This window comes from Antedon mediterranea, chromosome 6, assembly GCF_964355755.1.
Source record: "Antedon mediterranea chromosome 6, ecAntMedi1.1, whole genome shotgun sequence".
Lineage (NCBI taxonomy): Eukaryota > Metazoa > Echinodermata > Crinoidea > Comatulida > Antedonidae > Antedon > Antedon mediterranea.
Window position 1 is genome coordinate 16,152,870 of NC_092675.1, and position 17,992 is coordinate 16,170,861.

The following is a 17,992-nucleotide window of genomic DNA, read 5'->3' on the forward strand; positions in this document are numbered from 1 at the left end:
AGCTGGTTCTAAATCTGATGTACGCAATTATAGACCGTTTTCATTATTGCCAACTATTTCTAAAGTATTTGAAAAAAATTGTTCACGACCAAATTTTTAAACATATATCACCAGTTATTAGTGACCATCAACACGGATTTTACCCAGGAAGGTCTTGTGAAACAAATTTGTCTGTTCTGTTGTCACATGCGTATGACGCAATAAATGCAAAAGGGCAATGCGAAGTTGTATATAAAGACATGGCTAAAGCCTTTGACAGGGTCTCCCATAAGTTGCTCTTGTTCAAACTTCAACAATTTGGTCTAAATCACGATTTAATTTTATTTTTTACAAGTTATTTATCGGACAGGTTTCAGAGAGTCACTTTTGATGGTAACGCGTCTGAATGGCTTCCAGTTTTATCTGGCGTGCCTCAGGGGTCTATTTTGGGGCCTCTTTTTTTCATTATGTTTATCAACGATTTTTCCTTTGTTCCTCGTCATTCTAATGTTCTTATGTTTGCTGACGATATTAAATTATTTAAGTCTATACAAACCTTAAATGATATGTTGTTGTTACAAGAAGACGTTGACAGACTCGTTCACTGGTGCGACACTTGGAATATGTCAGTCAATGCCTCTAAATGCAAATCAATGTCTTTTACTCTTAAGAAAAAACCCATCTATTTTGACTTTTATATTAAGAATATTATACTTGAAAGAGTCTCTGTTCACAAAGACCTTGGTATTTTTTTAGATAGTTCATTAACCTTCTGTAAACATATTGATTTTATAGTCTCTAAATGCAATAGACTTTTGGGTTTTCTTTGGAGACATTGCAGACATATTAACGATAAAAAGGCTTTAGTTATTTTATACAAATCTTTAGTTAGGTCGAATCTTGAATTCTGCAGTGTTATTTTTAACTCTATTTCTCTTGCCCAGTCTTCTAGATTACAAAGTGTACAGAACAAGTTTTGTCGATTTTATGTGCGTAAATTTGGTTCTATTAGCAAAGACGTTCTTATTAATTTAGCGGATAGGCGTAAGTTATTTGATTTAATTTTTCTTTTTAAGGCTGTGAACTCAATTTTTCATGGTAATTTTGAAGTTTACTTTCCTATTTCTGTTCCACAATATCAATTCCGTAATCCTGCTTTATTTTCTATATCAAGAGGGAGGGTAAATATTACTAAAAATGGTTTTGTTAATCGTTTGCCTAAGTTATACCACTCACTATGTAAATTTGATGGATCTGTTGATATTTTTTTTTATTCTCTTGCTTGTTTCCGTCACAAGGTTTTGTCTAATGTCAGATATTTAAATGTTGTCTTGTTATCTGTTGATTTTTGCTTCTATATAATATGTTATATTTTACGACTTTCAACCCTGTTAATGGTGACATTTGGTCACTCTAGGGTGATGATGAAATAAAATAAAAAAATAAATAAATAAAAAAAACATAAAAGCGATTGACTAAAAAAGTGTGTAAAAGTAAACTGATTTCATGTTTGCCCATAGTGTAAAGTTTGATTCACACAAACAAGCAGGATTATTAGTTTAGTTCAATGTTAGTTCATCTTTTATAAAAACGGAATAATTAGTAGTGTAAAGAATTCCAGCGAAGGCAGACAAATTAAATTATTATTGAAATAATATCACCAACATGCTTTGAGATAACAATAATACAATTAGTAACAAAAGGAGAATAAAGTTTAACATTTGTATAGATATGTCTGTCTTGTAACACGCGAGACAGGCAACTAATATTAGTTGTTGCATACCTGAAAACCACACAAGATTGAAATGGAAAAAAATACATATACAATATTATCATTCTTTCAGAAGGTGGTTTATTCCATTAAGCCTTTAAATATTGAGAAATTGTTTAAGATTAGACGATCCAAAACATTCTCATATTATAATATCTTTTTTTTAAATTAAGTAGGAGGATAGCTGGCATACTATACAGCGAATCTATACTATAATTAAAAACAATAATATTATAAGAAGTACATAATTAAATGTTGTTTTTTATTTTGTTTGTTTTTTGTTTGTTTTATCGAACTTCAATTATCATGGCGGGATTTAAAGTAAATTAAGATAATAGGGGGCGTACGGATTATCTATTTTTTTCTACCGTTCCTATCAGTCATGTGCTGTGATTGACCAATCATATTTGACTGTCCTGGCTTAAATTCTTAAATAAATTAACTTTAGTTGCAAATCATTACTCCATAGGACGGTTATTATACAACAACCGAAACTTCGAGATATTACGTAGTGTATTGTAAACATTATACTAGGCCTAAATAAGGAACGATGGTATGTCTAATAAATGTAAGTCGAGTTATTTCGACAGCTCTCCAAAAGTTATTTTACAGGTAAGTACGGTAAACCTTTTAATTACATACTATAGGCATACTATAAACTATAGAGTCTATGCGTTCACATTATTAATTTCAATTTAAAAGGAAGATTATCTCTGTGTATGTTTCTTAAAAACAGAGAAATACCCCCACTTTAAACGTGAGTGGACGTAAGGTTCTTGTCAATGAGAGTATATATATATATATATATATCTTGAATACCCTAATGTATATCGAAATAGGTCTTTTCGTTGTCTATAAAATCTTAATCTCAAATTTGATGATAGAATTGGATGGTTTACTGGAAGAAACCCGTATACTTGCATTGGTGTCTGTCTGTTAGTAACGTTCCTACTTGGATTCGGAATTACAGTCCTAAAGGAGGAGCATAGAGGAGACAAACTGTGGGTGTCAGAAGACTCACCAAATCAAGCGTACTATAGACACATTCAAGAGAATTACAAAGATCCATTTACTGAAGAATTAATCATAACCAGCCATGATATATTAACACCTGACTCGCTGAGTTCGGTAAGTCTACAACTAACCTAAACTCAAAACTTAACTCATAGTAGAGACCTACCAGCATGATTGGACGCAGAGCGTGTACCCCAACTCACCCCTTCCTCCCCTCCACACTTCCCTTCTACGATTGTAAATTGTTAACTTTAATTTGGTAAATACAGTAGTAAGGCTTAATGTCATGAAACAGTTTTACGACATATAGATATATTCGTTTCTTCATATTTGTTTAATCCTACTTAGGCCGACGTTAAGATCCGTCATAATTCAGAAGATCCATCTAAGCTATGAAAATGTTATAGAACAGCCTAATTTTAGTACGGCTTTGTTACTAATTGTTGGTGTGACTATGCACAGCAAAGCGGAAGCTTTGAAGCAGAAAACGATATAACATCATCTCAAATAAAGTATTCATGTTGAAACAGATGTTATGTCTATATCTAATACATAATGTAAATGTACGTCTTTTAAATTGAAACAGTTATGATTAAATCAATTGATGTATGTACCATAGTAAAAATCTTAATATCGTTTCCGTAATTATGCGTTCTTTTATCAGATGTTATTAATTGATGAGACTGTAAAATCAGTGAATGTTGGCAAATCGTGGGATGAAATATGCTATCGGTACGTACACTCTAGACAATAATATGCGCGTATAATAATAACTTGTTATATTTTTTTTTAAATAAGGAATTACATCAATAAAAATAATGTGTTCGTATATGTCCCTTTAAGACAGTTCTTTCGCTACTGGCGATAATAAATATCTAATAAAAAAAGAACGTTACTCTCACCTATTACACCTATTATTTTTCACAAACATTTAACAATTCACATTTAAACTATCCATTGTAATACAAACAAGCATACTTTTTAATTCGGTATATTGAATGTAGTTTATAAGATTAACGTTTTTGTTAACGTGTATTTAATAAGATAATTTTCGAAAATGTGGTATTGTTTATTTATCATGCCTGTCTACTTCGAAAAGGGATGTTTAGAAAAACACTAAATATTCTTACAAATGGAATTTTTGTTTGATTTGTTAGGGTTGGAGAGTTTTGTTACAGTTCAAGTATTTTAGAAGTTTGGGGGTTTAATAAAAGAATTATCAATAACCTAACACGAGAAGATATCCTAGATAAAATAAATGCCTTACACGTTTTCAGGTAGGTTGTTTGTGTGTGTGTGTGTAAATCTTGCTTGGTCAACATTGTCAGTATCACCTTTAACAACATTATAAACATCAGCATCAATGTGTTTTACCAACGAGTTATCATCATAGCCTACTGGCATCACCATCAAAGCGTGTTGGTTTTGCACTGTGTCAATCATTAATGTATTCATTTACTTTTATTTATCTATTTTAATTTTATTTACTAGTTTGTGTAAACCTTCGAGCTGAACCAATCGGCCAGCTGATTCAAAGGCTCTCTTTAAAATGATAAAATATAAACACCACTAAACTAAATTAAACTCTTTAAAATACAAAACAAGAAGAAAAAACAATGTAGGCCTAATATACATATCTTCATATATTTTTGTGTCCTCTTTCAAGTCCATTAACCTCTCGTAACGTAGATGTATTGGCGTTGCTTGGCGGCGTTCAACGCGGAAAGAACGGTGATATTATTTCAGCAGAAGCCGCCGTAGTAACCTATGGACTACGTAAAAGTGACGTAGACCAAGACAAGACTGATACATATGTAAGCATACATCGTACACATCGATCGTTATGAAAAAATATGTAAATACATTATGATTAATATTGATTGATTTAAGTTTAGTTTAGTCCATGAGTTATAATTAATTTCATTGCTTTACTATATTTCCCAGGTTGGTGATGACGTAACAAAATGGGAAACCGAATTCATAGATTATATTGGCAAACGTAACTATGGAAACCTAAATGTCACTTTGTTTGCTTCCACAAGGTGTGTATCATTTGATAGTAGGTCTATGGTTGTAAAGATATCTGACGATGTCATGTCGACTAAAGTTCTGTCTAACGCTATCAAACTAGTTTGACAAAAAGTGTGATATGCCCAAAAATATGACGCCATTGTGTCCAATATGGGCACATCACATTTTGTTTTTACATGAAGTTTGATAGTGTAGACAAATCTTAATATGATATTGGCGACAATGATAATAATACGGTAACTAAGGAGATGATAATGACGACACTTCATATCATTATTGGTTTTTTTTAGCCTTGATAGAGAATCATCTGACGCCATCAAAAACGACATATTTTTACTTGCAATAGGCTATTGTTTGTTGTTCGTTTACATCATGGCGATGCTGGGACAATTCAGTCTTATTGAACACAAGGTATTGCAGTATTCTCATATCCCTCTGATAAATAGATATATTTCTATGCGAGACGGGCCGCTATCAATCTAGGAATGCTAAGCCAGTTTCTTATTATTATTTCTAAATGATCTAGATCCAATGGCAGGATGCAATAGAACACAGAGTACGCCCTTTGCATGCCTCTACCTGATACAAACATGTAGGCATATTTACCACAAAATTACATTACAACCCCACCCGAGGGAATCGCTTGCAAATAGAAAATCAACTAATAGCTTTGGCTTTATTCCTGGCCCAGATCAACACTGTATACAGCATTTCTGCAGACAGGAACGTGTATAACTTGCTATAGTTTTATAGATAGATACCTCTTGGCAGTAGCAGAATCGTCTGCTGTATACCACAAGTAGACCATACACTAATAACAACACAGGCTATATTGTCTTATGGTTATACATTTCAATACAGTAAACACTATTTGCTTTTTCAGATCTACGTATCTTTGTGTGGTATATTTACAGTAGTCATGGCGTGTACGGTAGCAATTGGATTATGTTCCATTCTAAGAATTATGTATTCTGCAACGAATTCCATTTTACCATTTCTTCTACTTGGTGAGCAATTCAATCTTTTTCGAAATTGTATTATTTAAGATTTCTATGTAAGTTAAATAGTAAACTACAATAATAATATTACAAGAAATGGAGTTAAAATCGTATAAAATCTATCAATACTTAATAAATGTACCATACACCACTTCTTTCATTGTTTACAAAACGTTAGTCAAGCTAGACGTATAAAAGCAGTGCCAATGTAGGCTTTATGATCGGTGCAGAGTGAGATTGCATTATGGATTTTGCTAATCCAACCAATTCTCTCAGTTCTTACAAAAACAATGTGTTGATATACTGTACAATTTTAATTTTAGTTTGTACTAATTACGTAAAATTTAAAACTAATTGCAAAGTAGGAAATTATGAGACTTCATTTACATGATAGGTTCGTTATCATGGCCTAATTCTACATAACTTCAATATAGTTCTTATAATCTATAATAATATAAGACTAGACCTAAATATTTCCCATTTTGCAGTTTCTAGAAAGATCTACATTATTCAGGGGATAAGAAGCTGTCTTTAAAACTGATTTCACTTAAAGGATATAGGTCAATTCGATTTAAAGTAAACAAAAAGATAAAATAAATTAGGCCTAATACAGTTGGTGAAATTCTTTAAGATCTTTATTGTATTGAAGAAGGTCAAGTCTTCGTCTTACATCGTTTGTTCCCAATATGGCTTCTTGATAATTCTACTATCACACCCTATCATTTATCTAATTACGTTATCATTCTTCATTCATTCATTCATTCAATACTATGTAGGCCACTGGCCTAAGTACATTAATAGAAAATAATACATATTATACAATTTAAGTATAAAGTAGTAGTAACAGCAAAATAATTAGTTCTCTTTTTATATATACGAAAAAGGCAAATCTTACCGGGTTATTGATTACTTTTTTCTTTTTGTTTTTCATTAGTAAATTAAACTTTTTATTTGTTGGTTGATTAAAATAATAAGGTTTTAAAAAGTAGTATCTAATTTCGTTGTAGTAGGCCTATGGACATACTAAAACAAAATGATATTCGTTTTCAACCTTTTAAATTTGCAAACTTACAGATTCGTTTTTCCCTTTCAATTCCCTTTTCGTTTTCAAGATCTAAAATTCCTAATCTTAAAGGCCAGGTGCGGGCAAAAAAATAATAATAATAAATAACATTTATAAAGCGCAAGAGACAAAGGTTTCAAAGCGCTGTGTTTTCCAAGATCTGTGCAAGTAGTAGCGTGTGATTATGCTTCTCTGAAGAGATGAGTTTTGAGTTTAGTTTTAAATGTGATTACAGATTTTGATGAGCGTATTTCGAGGGGTAGAGTGTTCCAGAGTTTTGGGGCTGCGACAGCGAAAGCACGATCACCGTAAGAGTTCTGGAACGGGGTCCAGGTTTTAGAAGAAGTCTGCTGGATGAACGAAGCGTAGAGTTTGTTGACGGAGTAATGATGTCACATATGTAGGCTGGAGCACATCCGTTGATGGCCTTATATGTCAGCAACATGATTTTAAAACGAATGCGCTGATCTACAGGCAACCAGTGTAAGTCACGTAAAACGGGAGAAATATGTTCATGTCGTTTAGTGCCAGTGATAAGTCTAGCGGCGGAATTTTGGATTCGTTGAAGAGGAGACAGATAAGAAGTTGGTAGGCCGTACAGAAGCGAGTTATTACAGTCCAGACGAGATGAAACAAAAGCATGAACAAGACGTTCAGTTGATGTTTTGTCAAGGTACTTACGAATCTGGCCGATCTGGTAAATTCCAAAGGAAGCACCACGGCAAACATTACGAATGTGTTCTTTTAAACTGAGGCTGTTGTCTAGTTGGACGCCAAGATTTCTGACACTAGTATCTCCGATATGGACCAAAGGAAATGTTGATGCCTCACGGAACTTTGAATGAAAATGGATCATTTCAGTCTTGGAGTCGTTGAACATGAGTTTATTTTGAATGGCCCATGAGCGAACATCTGCGATGCATGATTCAAGGCTGTTAACAGATTCAGAATGATGTGTAGGTTTCATGATTAAATATAGTTGAGTGTCATCTGCATAGATCATATGACGAACTTCCGGGTGGGAATCAATGATGTTGCTGAGTGGTCCAGTGTATAAGATGAAATCGAGTGGACCTTTTACGGATCCCTGCGGTACACCCCAGGGTAGAGCGAACTCATCAGACATCGAATCACCCACAATGATTGCTTGTCTACGATTCTCAAAATATGAAATAAACCATTTCAATGCGGTTCCGCTTATGCCGTATATTGATCATACATTCCAATAATTATCGATCTATAGTTTCCCCTATGTTTCATAATTTGTGCGATTTTATTTGTGTTACACGAGCTTGTTGAAAATAAGCACTTTCTTATCAGTGGGGGGATAGTTCAAATTACACAGTAAAATCTCTATTCTTTTGTACATAAATTTTGTAAACAGAGAGGCATTTTAAAAAGCTATGAAAAATAAACGGTGTAGTAAAAAATGTTATCAGACTATCAGACTAAATACAGGTAATATAACTTGAATATTACATTTCTGATATTTGTATTCAACTTGCATCGCCCAACATTCTTCATTTCACCCAACCTTTTTAATTTGAAACTCATAGCATTTTTTCATATCAATCTTACTTTACTTGTGCTTTTCATCGGGAAAACGCCCCATTTCTGAAAGACCTGAAAGATTTGTGGCATTATTTCCAATTCCAAGGGCATATCTACAAACTGGTGTGTACCTTTTCAACACTCTTTAAACTATGAAATCCCCATATGTCTGAGCCATGGGTGAGTATTGGTATTATTTTCAAATCAAATATAATGGTTCCATTCCGATTAGCAGCAGCAGGTAAGTATGCTGATGCTGAACTTCATTGCAAATAATGCATTTTTTGCTAGACAATAGTCACAACAGTATCTATTGTATTATTCCACTTTCCATTTGCACTAAATACAACCCCAAGATACTTATACGAATCAACAATTTCAATGAGGTTTCCTTTATAAAACCATTTTCGATACTTCTTAGTTTGCCTCCATTTTTAAATACTTTTTTTTGTTTTTTCTACATTTACAGTTATTCCCCAGTCATCACAATATTTACCCAAGATGTTAATGAGTCTCTATAAATCTTTAACAGTGTCTCCTATTAGTACAAGATCGTCTGCAAATAATAAGTGATTATTACAATCTCTAACCTGTATTTTATCAGATTGTTTTGTAGAATTTAAATTAACACTTAAGTCTTGTTGAAAGATATCAAATATTAGAGATGATAATAGTGACCCCCGTTGTATTACCAATTTCATTTTTTAGGGAATCCGATAATTTATTTTCAATTTTAATAAAAGACTTTAGCTTTGAATAGAGTGAATTAATTACAATTAAAATTTCACCTTGCATGCCAGGTCTTTAAATTGTAAGTAAAGTAATTGTGGTTTATTGAATCAAAGGCACATTTTAAGTCGACAAAAGTAACAGAAATTCTGCCCCGTTTGTTACTAAGATATTTGGATACAATTGTGTTCAAAATAAATATATTGTCGAGAGTTCGATCCTTTCCTAAACCCGGCTTGCTCCTGGTTCAAAATGTTACATTCATCTGTCCAGTCTATGATGATATAATAGAAAGCCTTAGCTATTGTTGGTACCCCTCTATAGTTTTGAGGTTCAGAACTATTCCCTCTTTTGTGTTCCCACTGACAAATATTAAATTAAACTTTGGAACATTTAATATTTCGCTCGTGATACCATCAATACCCGTGGCTTTACCATTTTTTGTTCTTTAAATGCACTTATGACTTCGTCTAATTTAATTTCTGAGTTCAATATATGACTGATACAATATAATTACTAAATTGTCGATGCCATTCCATTAATGAAATTTGATGGATTATTTTTTTCTTCTCGGAGGTTTAGCCAGAATCTTTTATTATCGTTATCTTTGAGGAGTCTTATTATGTTTTTCCTTTTTGTTTTGTAGTAGTCTATTCTTTCTGTTTTAATTTTTTTTTTTTTTTTGTCTTGTGTGAGTTCATCTCACGTTTATTTAAATTCTCATTGGTGAATATATTATATATATATAAGTACATTTGTGACAATTAAAAGTAAGTGTTTAAAGTAGTTAAAATACAGGTATATTTACATAATAAGATGCTTGAATTCAGTATTAACCATATTTGTTTTCATTAAAATTTTAGATACGGTGTTAATTAAAATGTAAAAATGAAAAATGGCGGTAAAATACATGATTAAAATTTTCTTGTTAAACTATCTTATTTGTGATCTTATTTGTGTTCGAGTAGAGAGGCTATAAACTCAGGGGAGGAAAATGTAGTATCCTCCCTTTTCACCAAGATAAAAAGGATGAAATGAAAAAAGAGGAATGCAAAAGTTTGAAAGTTAGACATTTAGAATGATAGCATGCAATGATATATTTAATGAAAACCGTAAGGTTAGAATCCATACACTGTGCAAGTCCAAGATGCGATTTTGGCTCTGTGCGTATGTGAGACGCTTCATACCCGATGTCACCTTGGTACAACTACTATTTACAATTTGTATTTACGATATAAAATATTGCAAATATAGAAAAATATATATATTGGACAAATACAAATACATGCAGATAACATTGACATGTATACAATATGAATATTGCAAATATAGAAAAATATATATATATTAAAAAATAAATACCAATAATTACAGATTTCATATAAGTTATTAAAATTGTCTAAAAACATAATCAAGGGTTACATTTAAAATCACTTGAAATAAAAAAGGGCTACACATTTATATTAAAACTTATACAGCATATGTCACACTAATATAAAATACAATTGTAAAACGTAGGGATAGAGATCTCCAGCACATATATTTTAATTATTCAATAGGTCAAATATCCAAATGTGTTTTTCATTTTCTATATGATTCTTACACTTATTACATTTGTCTATTGTGGATAATTTCCATCTTTTTTGGTTTTTTTTACATATAAGGATTCGATGTAACAAATTAAAATTAAATTGAGCTACTTTTACTGTGTTTCATTCTACATACTTTTCTATTCCATATTTCATTCCAGTCAATAATTTCATCTCTAAATTCTATTTCCCATTTCATTTGAGGATTTGGAATAATACATATATCATTTATAAACTGCTTATAATAGTAAGACGATCTTATCCTATTATGAAATATATTATGTTCTCTTAATTGTATATCTATGCGTGCATTTTCCAACCTTATTTGTTCTTTCCATATATCAGGTATTGCATTTATTGTTGCAAAGTATTCAATTAATCCCTTCTGTTTATTCGACTGAGTTGGAATAATTTCTGCTGCAGTCAATAACCTGTTATTAACGACTATATCATTTACTCTTTTGTATCCAGAGTTTAACCAGGTGTTGAAATATAGAGATTTTCCCTCAATTGATGTTATAAATTTGTTTTCCCATAAGTTTTGTGACTTAATTTCTTGTAAATTTTGCGGTTCTAAACAATATACAATATTGTTTAACTTTACAGCTGCTTTCAACATATTCATATAAAATACTGGCATATTTTTTAATTTAGTATGTGCTTCAGTATTTAATTTGCTACAATTCGCAGTATAATCAACTGGATGCATATAGTAGTTTGGAATACATTTCCAAATACCAGGGTTAGAATTTAACAGTCCCTTAACCCAACTCCACTTCAGAGAGTCCACTAAGATATTAAAATTCACCATATTTATACCACCTTTATCTACTGTGTTTATAAGAGTTTTTCTTTTAATTTTTTCACTTTTTCCTCCCCACAAAAATCTATATAACAATGTATCAACTTTTGGAAAGATATAAGATGGTACATCTATTATACAAGTATTGTATATTAATTTCGAAATGGCAAGAGATTTTATTACTGTTACCTTGCCATTCGTTTTTCCCATAGTTTTAGTGTATTCTCTAATTTTAAAGCTGTATCATCCCAATTTCGTTTAACACAAGTATGTTTATCATACCCTACGTAGATTCAAAGGAATTTCACTGGTTCTTTGGTCCATTTGATATTAAATGGCGATGTTTGTTTGTTTTTAATTGCTCCAATCCAAATTCCTTTCGATTTACTTTTATTTAACCTTAAACCTGATATTGAACAGAACATTTCAATTTCACACAGAAAATGGTTTAAACTAATTTCATCCTTTGTAAATATTACAGTATCGTCAGCTAGTTGAGCTATTTTAACAATATGATCTTCATTTTCTACTTTAGATAATTCTATTCCTTTACATAGTGGGTTTTTTCTTATATTAGTTGCCATTATCTCAGCAATTAATACAAAAAGTAAAGCAGACAAAGGACAACCATGTCTTACACCACATCTCATATTGAATCTTTCAGATATCCAACCATTGTGGGTTACAAGGCATAGCGTATCTGTATATATAGTTTTTATCCAGTTAATAAATGACTGTCCAAAACAATATTTTTTGAGACATATAAACTGTTTTAATTTTTTAATGTAATTGTCTTTAGTATTTATATATATTTTTAACAATTCCTTTGTTCGAAAATGTCTAAACTGTGATAATTTTCTTTTGTGTTATGTTATGTTACGTTATAAAATAAATTTATACAAACGTTTTGAAATAATATTACAACATCTCAAAATATTGACCCTTTTACAATATCTACATAAAATATTATTGTCTTTCTCTTTTTCCCTCTTGTGGGGATTTCGCCTACCTTATTTCTTGTATAAAAATGCATATTTCATTTTATATACCGTAATAAGTGTATATTGTATCGTTATATTTATATTCTTCATTTGTAACGTGTTCATTAATATATTTCTCTACTCAACTATATTCATACAGGTGTAGGCTATATAACTTTTATTATACATACATTATGAAAATACAATAATAATAATAAATTATATTACAGTATTTATATTCTCATAAATCATTATAAGTAGGCCTACATATTTAAACGCATTTCTCACCTAGACAAAATGTTATAGTCTTAAAGATTTGTTTATTTTTACACGAAGGATATAAACTAGGTCATGTGAAAAAGATTTAAAAAAAATAAGAAATACTGGTAGTTGTGAATACTGAGTCTTGAAATTTACATTCTATTAGAAGTAAATAGGCCTATTTTAAGTCCTAACTATGGTATAAAAACTCCTAATCTTTCATTCGTGCGTGTATAATCTTTGGTTTAGGTGTGGGTGTCGACGACATGTTTGTAATTGTACAGTCTTGGGAAAATCTAAGTTTAGAAGAAAGGACCAGACCAGTGCATGAAAAATCCGCCATTGCCACGCAAAATGCTGTAAGTTAGCAGTAACAATAACATCATCATTTAATTTCAAGGCTTCAACAGTTAGAAATTTCGTCACACAAATCATCAGTTTGTAGGTCTATTAATGTAGACGGATTATCATCAAAATACACTAATCGTATTTCATTAAAATGTTTTTCAATGTTTTAACCCATTACAGGGTGTCTCAATCACCGTAACATCGGTAACCGACATGATCGTGTTTGCAGTTGGAGCGACCACCATTTTCCCTGGATTACGTTCGTTCTGCCTCTACTGCGGTGTAGGCATCTTCTTCTTGTTCATCTTTAGTATACTGTTTTTCTCGTCCGTACTAGTTTTAGATGAGCGACGCGTTGACAGTAGACATGACGCATGTATTTGCTGCTATCGTCACAGAGATGACTATGAACCGCCGAAATGTGCTAAACGCCAACTTCTTCAAGAGTTTTTCGGGAAAATATACGCACCTGTACTTATGAAGTTATCCGTTAAGGTGGGTATCTTCAATATGTTATGAACAATATAGAACGGTATAAGATTTGCACTATATTATATTAATAAATATTAATTGTATGCACTAGCAAATAATATTCCTTGGCACTAGTCACTAGCAATGTAATGTTACTATTCTTCTTTTGTTAGGTATTTGTTGTTGTAATAACTGTTATCATGTTTATATTTGGGACATTTGGAACATTAAATATTGAGCAACATTTCGATTTTGCTTTATTTGTTGCGCCAGATAGTTACGTCAATGAATTCTTTGATTTGAGGCAAAAGGTTAGTCAACTTTGAATTTATGCCAACACATTGTCCAGATGTTTCCCATTGATAAAAACAAAACAAAATATGTTGACTTATAAATAAAAAAAAAAAACATGATACATTTTTTATACGGCTTTACCACGTTGAAACACCGGTTCTCAGATCACTGAAGTTAAGCAACGTTGAGCCTGGTTAGAGCTTGGATGGGAGACGATCTGGGAATATCGGGTCCCGTTTATTAGGCATTTGAAATCAGCACTGCTGACTCTTATGGCAGCCCCTGCATCTAGTATCTGCCTCAGACGTATTGGCTTATGCCTTTCCTCTGGTCAAGGTGGGCACTGGACGAGAGAAGTCCTTGATCAATGTTAGGACCAATCAAGTCCTGGCTTTGTTTGTATCAAACCTGTTAGTGGCGGTAATTATCGCTGTTGGTTTCGATTGAATAAAATTTAAAAAAAATAATAATAATAATAATTGTGATTAAGAATAGTATAGGCTGCGAGTGTGCTATTGAGCCATCCCCTCTCTGAGGAGAACAGTACAGTCCGGAAACAGTATCAATTATGAATATAATGCCACTAGAAAATCTACCCGCCATAAGAATGAATGAATGTAAGCATCTATTAGTACGCTACGATCGCTGAATTGATTCCGAAAACACGATGATGTGTGGTTACAATATGAATTGTAGTCAGTGTAGCTAATCTTTAGTAATTACAACTTTTTTTCCACACAGTTTTTTCCTGAAAGAGGATCACAGTCAGCCATATACTTGCCAAACGTTCGTTTATTTTACGAGCAAGCTGCCATCGAGAACCTTTACCTAAACGCGCGTAAAGACGCATTTATTGCGCCACTGTCAGTATCGAGCTGGTACCAAAGTTACGCACAATGGATTCTAGTTAATAAAGAAGACTATGACGATTTTGATAAGAATGTGAAATGGCCAAAAACTGAAGAAATATTTTTTGATTGGGTTAGTGAATTTCTGAACTCAACAACCGGGAAACGATATGCAAATGACGTTGTATTCGATAGAATAACTTCAAAATATGTCGTAAGTATTGAAGTTAGTTATTATTGCATATAACATGAGATGTAACACTTACGGTACTGTAATTAACAAATAGTATGAGTATATCAATATTTTTAAAACCTAAAGACGAATATGCAATGATGAAGAAATGACGAGTGCTGACGACGGTGATCACAACCTTTTCGACAATGAGATAGATGCTGATGATATCAATGAGATATATGCTGATGATATCAATGAGATAGATGCTGATGATATCAATGAGATAGATGCTGATGATATCAATGAGATAGATGCTGATGATATCAATGAGATAGATGCTGATGATATCAATGAGATAGATGCTGATGATATCAATGAGATAGATGCTGATGATATCAATGAGATAGATGCTGATGATATCAATCGTATTATCTATTTTAAACATTCGTTTTTCAATAGTCTTCGCGTATCACTTTCAAACACATTGTACTAGACAGTTCGGCGGAGGAATTAGACGCAGTATCCAGTATACAACACATCATTGACGGAGCAGGATTTAAGTACGAAAACGGAGCGTTTGCCTTCTCTAAGCCATATTTATACTATGAAACAAACAGGGTAATATTTACTATTTTTTATCGTTCTACAATATTGGTAAATATACGGAAGTATTTGTGATTTAATGTTTACTTTCCAAAACACTGATTTTGCAAAACCATGTGGAACTATTTTGATGTCATTGAGATGAACATGTCCAAACTGATCATTTAATAACTGTTACATATTGTCTATTTTAAATGAGCATTTTTTTAAATAAAGCTTGCCGATAACAACAATAATATGCTTTCATCTTAATAGATAATTAAGAAGGAATTGTGGAGGAACTTAGGCCTAGCGTCTCTGTGCGTCTTAGTAGTTGTTTTACTGCTTCTTGCAAACGTCAACGCAAGTCTTCTAGTCTTCTTCTCTGTCATACTGACGTTGGTAAGTTTAGCTAAACTGAATAAGCGAAATTAATGTTATAGATTCTACTAAACGATTCTCCTCCTCACTCTTCGTTATTTTATTTTTTAAGGTCAATGTGTCTGGGTTCATGTACTTCTGGGATATCAAAATTGACGTAATTGTCACCATGTTATTTATACTGTCGGTTGGCATTGCTGTCGATTATGCGGCGCATATAGCTCATACATTTATGACTGTGACGGGAACAAGAAATGGTCAGTTAATTAATGTATTCATACGACCAATTTACACAGACGAGCGGTAACGGTAATAAAAATATAGAATCTATGTTATTCCTAATATGACAATTTACACAAAGCGCGGAGCGGACGGGCGGTTTCAGTCGATGACAGATATACAGATTCTATGTGGGACAAGCTACGCGGTTTTCCGCTTACCATTACCGCTCGTCGTGTAAACTGGCCTTTATAGTATTCAAAAGTAATATTATGCTTTAATTACAATCCGAGAGTCCTGGTCATAAAACACTTATCTTAAACCATGGTTCGCTCTTGGACGCAACGCAAGAGGCGTACACGCAACATAAGTGACCAATCACAAGCGACAACTCGTGCGAAATCTTGGTCAAACTACACGTATGTACTTATGTTCTTGCGTTGAGTCCTTTCTATTGGAAACCAAGATTTAGCGTCTAATCAATCACTATTAATTTTACAACGAACGAGCTTAGTTTCGTATCATGTAAGTACCTCTAAGTAGCCTCTTATACATACTTTTTCTCACCAGAACGCACTTGTCATACTATGCGAAATATTGGGCCAGCTGTATTTAATGGCGGCTTTAGTACTTTCCTTGTTGTCATTCTCATGTCACTGTCAAATGCCTACGTTTACCAAGTGTTCTTTAAAGTGAGTATAAATATTGATTATTATTACTACCTGTACAATATTTCAAATTAAATAGGCCTATCTAAAACACTAACAATTCACAACAATCCGTTAATATAAGGGGTTTTGTACAGGTTTTCTTATTAGTTGTCGTATTCAGCTTGTTTCATGGTTTGGTGTTATTACCGGTTCTCCTAAGTTGGTTTGGACCATCTCCACTACCTCAATATTTGAATGAAGAGCCAACCACAGGAGAAGTCAAAGCCAAGGGAGAGGAATGTAAGGAAGAACGAGAAGCAGGAGGAGTTGACAACACGGCATTCGAGGTGGAGATTTGTACATCAAAAGAAGACGACCATGTTGATGTGGTTAGCAATGACGACGTCGATGATATTACAGAGAACGCTGAAGTCGCCTGTAAAGACGAGCTCTATATACAATGCGTTGAGGACGGCGAGACAAAGGACGATGATTCTAAGCAGAACGCCGACGATGCCTTACAAATAGAAGAAATTAAAGATCGTGCCTTATTTCATAAAAGCGAATTCGCTGTTGAGTGTGTAGATGGTGTGGCATATTCGAATAAAGTGGACGATTTTGAGGACGGCGAGAATGGCAGGTCCGAGTGATGATGTTAATGATGAGCACAATGACATATCTTGATAACAAACAGACGCTGTAGACGATGCCATCCAATTTCTGACAGGTGCAAAACTTTTCTAAAACGAATATAGTATATTATAATATACAGTATAGTTGATTACATAGTTTATTAATATTTAGACGCTTATCAATGCAAACACCAAACAAGTACTCGATTCGATTTATGTTTATAATTTATTAAAACCTTCTTGGTATCATATACTACATACCAGTAAACTGTAAACGTGTATAAATATTACGTCAAAATGTACCCTTCGTACAATACCATTTTGATGTACAATAATAAGAATTCAAAACAAATCTAAAAAAAGAACTATTACTTCTATCAATCAGATTAAGTCAACGTAATAATGGTCTACGTCTACTACATAGGATAGAATCACAATACAGTACATATAATTACTTTTGCACAATACACTCGACAAAAACACTGTTTACTTATGATCCAACTCTTTCCCGATACCGTACTAAACGCGTTTTACATAAACACGACGAAAACTTTGTTTTATGATGTATTATAAAGCTCTCTCTACACTATCAAACTTTATGTGACAAGCCTATATATGACGTCA

General features: G+C 32.7%; 1 protein-coding gene across 1 annotated transcript; it reads left to right on the forward strand.

The window, feature by feature from the left end:
- Nucleotides 1-13,034: 13,034 nt before the first annotated feature.
- Nucleotides 13,035-17,386, forward strand: LOC140052444 (patched domain-containing protein 3-like). Its single transcript, XM_072098056.1, has 8 exons — nt 13,035-13,127; nt 13,297-13,611; nt 13,761-13,898; nt 14,623-14,744; nt 15,049-15,329; nt 15,930-16,124; nt 16,657-16,778; nt 16,892-17,386. Exons 1-8 carry the CDS (start codon nt 13,035-13,037, stop codon nt 17,384-17,386), a joined length of 1,761 nt encoding a protein of 586 aa, XP_071954157.1.
- The last annotated feature ends 606 nt before the right edge of the window (nt 17,387-17,992 follow it).